General features: G+C 45.7%; 1 protein-coding gene across 1 annotated transcript; it reads left to right on the plus strand.

Moving 5' to 3' along the window:
- The first annotated feature begins 3016 nt into the window (after positions 1–3016).
- Positions 3017–4744, plus strand: LOC149840369 (floricaula/leafy homolog). Its single transcript, XM_090004411.1, has 3 exons — positions 3017–3470; positions 3616–3926; positions 4394–4744. The coding sequence occupies exons 1-3, from the start codon at positions 3017–3019 to the stop codon at positions 4742–4744; spliced, it is 1116 nt and encodes a 371-aa protein (XP_089860537.1).
- Positions 4745–5352: the final 608 nt, after the last annotated feature.

Here is a 5352-nt window from a genome sequence, read left to right on the forward strand (position 1 = left end):
TGGCTACAGTAATGTTAACAGTATCGGCCGATATGCATCGATACGGCAGAATATCGATACCCTTTACCCTTAAACCGATTATTTTTAATAAATATAAAATTATTAAAAATTGAATTTTAAATATTATTTTAAATAGTTTTAACACGTATCAATTAACATGTAAGATTTTTTAATTATTTTTTGGCCATATAAACGATTCACTTGAGTATCGAAGCTGAATCGGTGGCCAAAAGCTTCAGGGCCGATACAGATACTGACAACATGCCGCTAATACGAAGAGCAAATTCGACGCTCAGATGATGCCATTGCCACGTTACCAGGAAGTGTCATAATCCAGCCGCCGGTTCTCTTTGGTTCTGCTGCCGATCCGCGTGACCGTCTCGGTTTCCGAGTTGCATGGAAACCAAAAATAACACAGCTATCATGTACGTCAAGTGGAGGCCCAGAGAGTCCCATCTCCCCACCTAGATTCCCTGAGAAACTAGGCCAGGCCTGTCTTCCTTCCCCATCTTTTTCTTTTATATTTTTTTTCTCCTCAAAGTTGGCACAATATTTTCAGCAAATAAAATAAACAAATGTTTCAATGTAAGCTTACAGGTGACACTTCAGTGTTCATGTGGAGTTGGGCTTGAAATCATGAGGAGTTGAATCATGTTTGAGCCACAGTGTTATGATCTGCCTCCTTACAAAAGCCCCCATGTAGTCAGAATTTGGACCATCTCATCAATTTCTACATCTGCATGCACGTAATTGCACCTGAACCTGCAGCCTAGTCATTGTTTGGGCAGCACACAAAAGGTTTGGGCAACACACAAAAGGTGACAAACTATTTTGGATCTAAATCTTGAGTTTCATGAACTTTGGTCAGGTTTAACGTGATGCCCAAGACGAAGTCTGAGTATAGGGCTGGGAAACGAGCTGATGGAGCCGAGATTCAAGCTCGGTTCATCGAGCCGAGCTTGAAGTGTTCAAGCTTGGTTCATTATTGTGGCAAGCCAAGCCAACCCATGTTTGAGCTCATAATCAGATTGAGTAAAATGAGCCGAGTTTGTCCTGGGTTGTTTATAGAAAGAATATAACGTTTTAGAGCTGAGATAAATAAGATTACAAAAAAAAATACATGTAAAAATGTGTAAAACATACTTTTTACTACCTAACAAAATTCTACGAGTCAGGCCGAGCTGAGTACCTATTGTTCATACTCAGCTTGCCGAGCATATTTTACGCATTTCACCGGATCTTTACGAGAGCCTAGCCAAGAGCAGATGAGCTTCTTTCCCAGCCTTAAGTCTGCGGTCTTCCAAGCTTATTCTGTTCAGGGCTTCATGATGTTCAGAAACCAGAGAAAGAGAGAGTGAGAGATCAGGTAAGCAACAGGACAGGCTGATCATAGCTGATATAGAGAGCCTGAAAGCCTGAAGTCTCTCTCTCTCTCTCTCTCTCTCTCTCTCTCTCTCTCTCTCTCTCTCTCTCTCTCTCTCTCTCTTGTTGTAAAAGCATAGTACCAACTCAGGTTACACCAGATTGCTCTCTCTCTCTCTCTCCCCCCTTGTAAAAGCATAGTACCAACTCAGGTTACACCAGATTGCTCTTTCTCTCTCTCTCTCTCTCTCTCTCTCTCTCTCTCTCTCTCTCATCTGAGAGAGAGCAGGGTACTTGCCTGAATTCCACATTGTCGAGAAAGAAGATATACAAACAATAAATAATATGTCAGGTTGCCATTAACCACAGTCGATAAAAGCAATAAAAAAGGAGCTCTGCTGCTGCTGTTGCCTCCTCTCTGCACTCCTCTCACTGAGACGACACTCATGAAATGAAGTGAAACCGAAGCCATCTGCTCCTTACATTTCATGAGACCGCCTCAGTCCTCCGTACCACATCCCCAAGTTCAAAGAGGTGCCACTCCAGAATCTTCTGATGTCCCCTCCCTCCTTGGTCAATAAGATTAATAGATCAAGAATGGCAGAGTCAGGAAACCACATATACACCAAGGCCTAGGGATGGCTCGCCCAACTCACCCAGCTAGCTATCTCTGAAAACTTGGCGCATCTTGATCAGGTAAGTTTGAGTCAAGTAAGCCTAGGCCGACCTCATGCAAAACCAGCTAAGTGCAACAAGATTCATGTCTCTGTGAAGATGTCAATTCTTTAATTAATTTGTTTTGTCTCTTTTGGGTATAGTCTTGAACCCAACTTGACTTGATCAAGCTTAGCTAGGTGAGCTCTTAAAGGGTCGGAGTGTACACTCATTTATGATGAGGTTTTTTACTATTTACTCGAGAAAGCCGACTTGTGTAGTACTCTGCAGGGACAAATCAAAACAAAATAGAATGGAGATGGCATCATCATGGCACTTCTCATCCTTCACCTTTTCTAAAACGGCAATCATAGTCATATCCACAGCATCCATGTGATCAATCTTTAGGGCGGGAGGGGAATATATGTTATCACATATTTTATAAAATATTCATGCACGCAACTGGCCATGCGGTTCAATGGGCCAAGCTGACCTGACCCACCATGAGCCGAATATGGGTTAAGGTTGCAAGCTCTTACCCGTTAGCCACCTGGTCAAAACTAGACCCATCATATACTTAATTTTTTAGTAGCGGATTGCATAGTACCTTAGTATTATTATTATTTAACTAATTAGTTGGCTTTTAGTATTACAGAAATTAATTTATCACGAACTTTATCTAAAAATAACTTAGCTGGACAACCAACTGAATATTGGCCAAATGGGCCAATTCAAGTCGGGTCATGGGCCGCTCTTTAAACCCAAGTCCGTTAAGAACCAGGATGGCCGCACTTAAAACCTTACTAACCCAGCTCTAAACGGGCCTGGGCCTGGGCCGGGCAGGGAATGCCCGATGCCCACCCCTACACGAATGTATATATATTATAACCATTTGGTATCCCCATCACATATATCCGAACAACCCCATATCTCTCTCTCTCTCTGGTGCAGCTTGTTTGTAGTTTCTTCTCTCTTCTTATTCTTCGTCTACCAAAGAGACATGGACCCAGACGCCTTCTCTACGGCGTTGTTCAAGTGGGACACCAGGGCTGCTCCTGCGAGCCGACTCTTGATCCACGACGTATCAAGCTCGGCCACCGGCCAAGTGGGCGGAGGGGGTGCTCCACCACCGCCACCATACTGCCGGAGCAAGGAGCTGGGGGGACTCGAGGACTTGTTCCAGAACTACGGCATCCGATACTTCACGTTGGCGAAAATGGCGGAAATGGGGTTCACGGTGAGCACGCTGCTCAACATGAGGGACGAGGAGCTGGACGAAATGATGGCCACCCTCGTCGACGTCTTCCACTGGGACCTGCTTGTCGGCGAGAGGTTCGGGATCAAGGCCGCCGTGAGGGCCGAGCGCCGCTGGCTCCTCGACGACGACGCCCGCCGCCGCCACCTCCTCGCCTCCGCCGATTCCACCAACCCCCTCGACGCCCTCTCTCAAGAAGGTACGAGTAATACCACATCTCTGTCTCTCTTGTTGTTGGTCACTTTCTAACCAAATCTATACGACAAGATGCTCCTGGACAACTACAACTCTCTCTCTAACGTTGAGGTCATTTTTCTTTTTCCTTGTTGACCTATGGAGAATAGGGTTGTCTGAGGAGCCAGTGCAGGCGGAGAAGGTGGGTGGCGTCGCCGGTAACGGTGGCGGAGGGGGAGGGTGGGAGGTGGTGGGGGAGGGAAAGAAGCAGCGGCGGAGGAGGGGGACGAGGGGCGGCGATGGGGAGGTAGGCGGGGACCGGCAGCGGGAGCACCCGTTCATCGTGACGGAGCCCGGAGAGGTGGCTAGGGGCAAGAAGAACGGGCTCGACTACCTCTTCCACCTCTACGAGGAGTGCCGCGCCTTCTTGATCCAGGTCCAGAACATCGCCAAGGAGCGCGGCGAGAAGTGCCCCATTAAGGTATTGACCAAACCGCCCCTGTACTTCGGTCGAATTAATTTCCCTCGCTCTCGAATGAGCATAAGAGTAATATAGTCATTTCGTACAATACTAAAAAAAAAATTTATTCTTTTGAAAAATATGGTGACCAAGCTCCGCTGCAATAAAAATGGTTGGCTGGTAAATACTCAAAACAAGCTGTTCTAAGAAAAATACTTAAAATTCAATAACATATTTCATTTAGTAGGTTTTGCATTTTGTATGTTTCCATTTCCCTATTTTAGTATTTTCTTATATTATGCACTTTTTTATTTTAATTTATTTTATAAAAGTACTGAGAGATTTTCCAAATGTTTTTGGAAAAAATAAAAACACACATCCTATATGCAGTCACCAGGATGATCTCTCATATCCGGTGCTCCTAGAATCCAATGTTTATAAAGTGTGGACCCGATATCCATCCTGTTGTCGATATGGTTGTGGTGCAGGTAACGAACCAGGTGTTCAGGTATGCCAAGAGCATGGGAGCAAGCTACATCAACAAGCCCAAGATGAGGCACTATGTCCATTGCTATGCACTGCATTGCCTGGACGAGGGCGCATCTGACCGGCTAAGGCGCGCGTTCAAGGAGCGCGGGGAGAACGTTGGGGCGTGGAGGCAGGCGTGCTACCAGCCACTGGTGGCCATGGCTGCGCATCATTTGTGGGACATCGATGCCATATTCAACGCGAACCAGAAGCTCTGCATCTGGTACGTGCCCACCAAGCTGCGCCAACTCTGCCACCAGCAGCGCACCACCTCTGCATCCATGAGTGCAGCTCACCTGCACCAAGTGTAGCTTGGTGCATTCAGCTGTAGTAGACCAATATTTTGCAAACAGATCCGGAGTATAAGTTCATGCTTTCCTTAGTACATACAGTCTTGGCCCAGCATCATGGTTTGTTTGCATCATTCTCTGCTCATATTATGGAAATCTCAGGATTTGGAGTCCATTTGTTCCTACCAACATGCCTAACCAACTACAAAATCTATGCGATAATTAGTAATTACTCGGTCAAATCGGACTTGGTCTTAACCACTTAGTCTGAATCAAGCCTTGGCCCGGTCTAGCATTGCCAAAATTGTATATTTGATTCAAGTTATAGGCTACCGTACAGTGTGTGTAGAGAGTATCATTGAACGGGTTGGACATGCGGGGGGGCGTCTGATATTGATTGAACAACCGCCGGTAATGACCTGGGCAGAAAAATGATCTTTAGCAGCAGTCACAACCACCGCTAAAGGTCATCTTTTTAACTAACGTGCACGCCGCTGAGCATCCATTCTTAGAAAATCAAACACGTAAAACTCGTCTGTTCGTTCATATTCAAGAAAAACATGAAAAAGAACCCTTCAAAAGCACCCCCCTTAGGCAGAAGTAGGCACAAAACTAATGAGTAGAAATCA

The sequence above is a fragment of the Nuphar pumila genome, chromosome 4 (genome assembly GCF_984573655.1).
Source record: "Nuphar pumila chromosome 4, dmNupPumi1.hap1.1, whole genome shotgun sequence".
NCBI lineage: Eukaryota > Viridiplantae > Streptophyta > Magnoliopsida > Nymphaeales > Nymphaeaceae > Nuphar > Nuphar pumila.

Coding starts and splice junctions, on each gene's coding strand:
- LOC149840369 (XM_090004411.1), top strand. CDS start 3,017: ATGGACCCAGACGCCTTCTCTACGGCGTTGTTCAAGTGGGACACCAGG. Junction 3,471..3,615: donor CGACGCCCTCTCTCAAGAAG/GTACGAGTAATA, acceptor TATGGAGAATAG/GGTTGTCTGAGGAGCCAGTG. Junction 3,927..4,393: donor GCGAGAAGTGCCCCATTAAG/GTATTGACCAAA, acceptor GTTGTGGTGCAG/GTAACGAACCAGGTGTTCAG.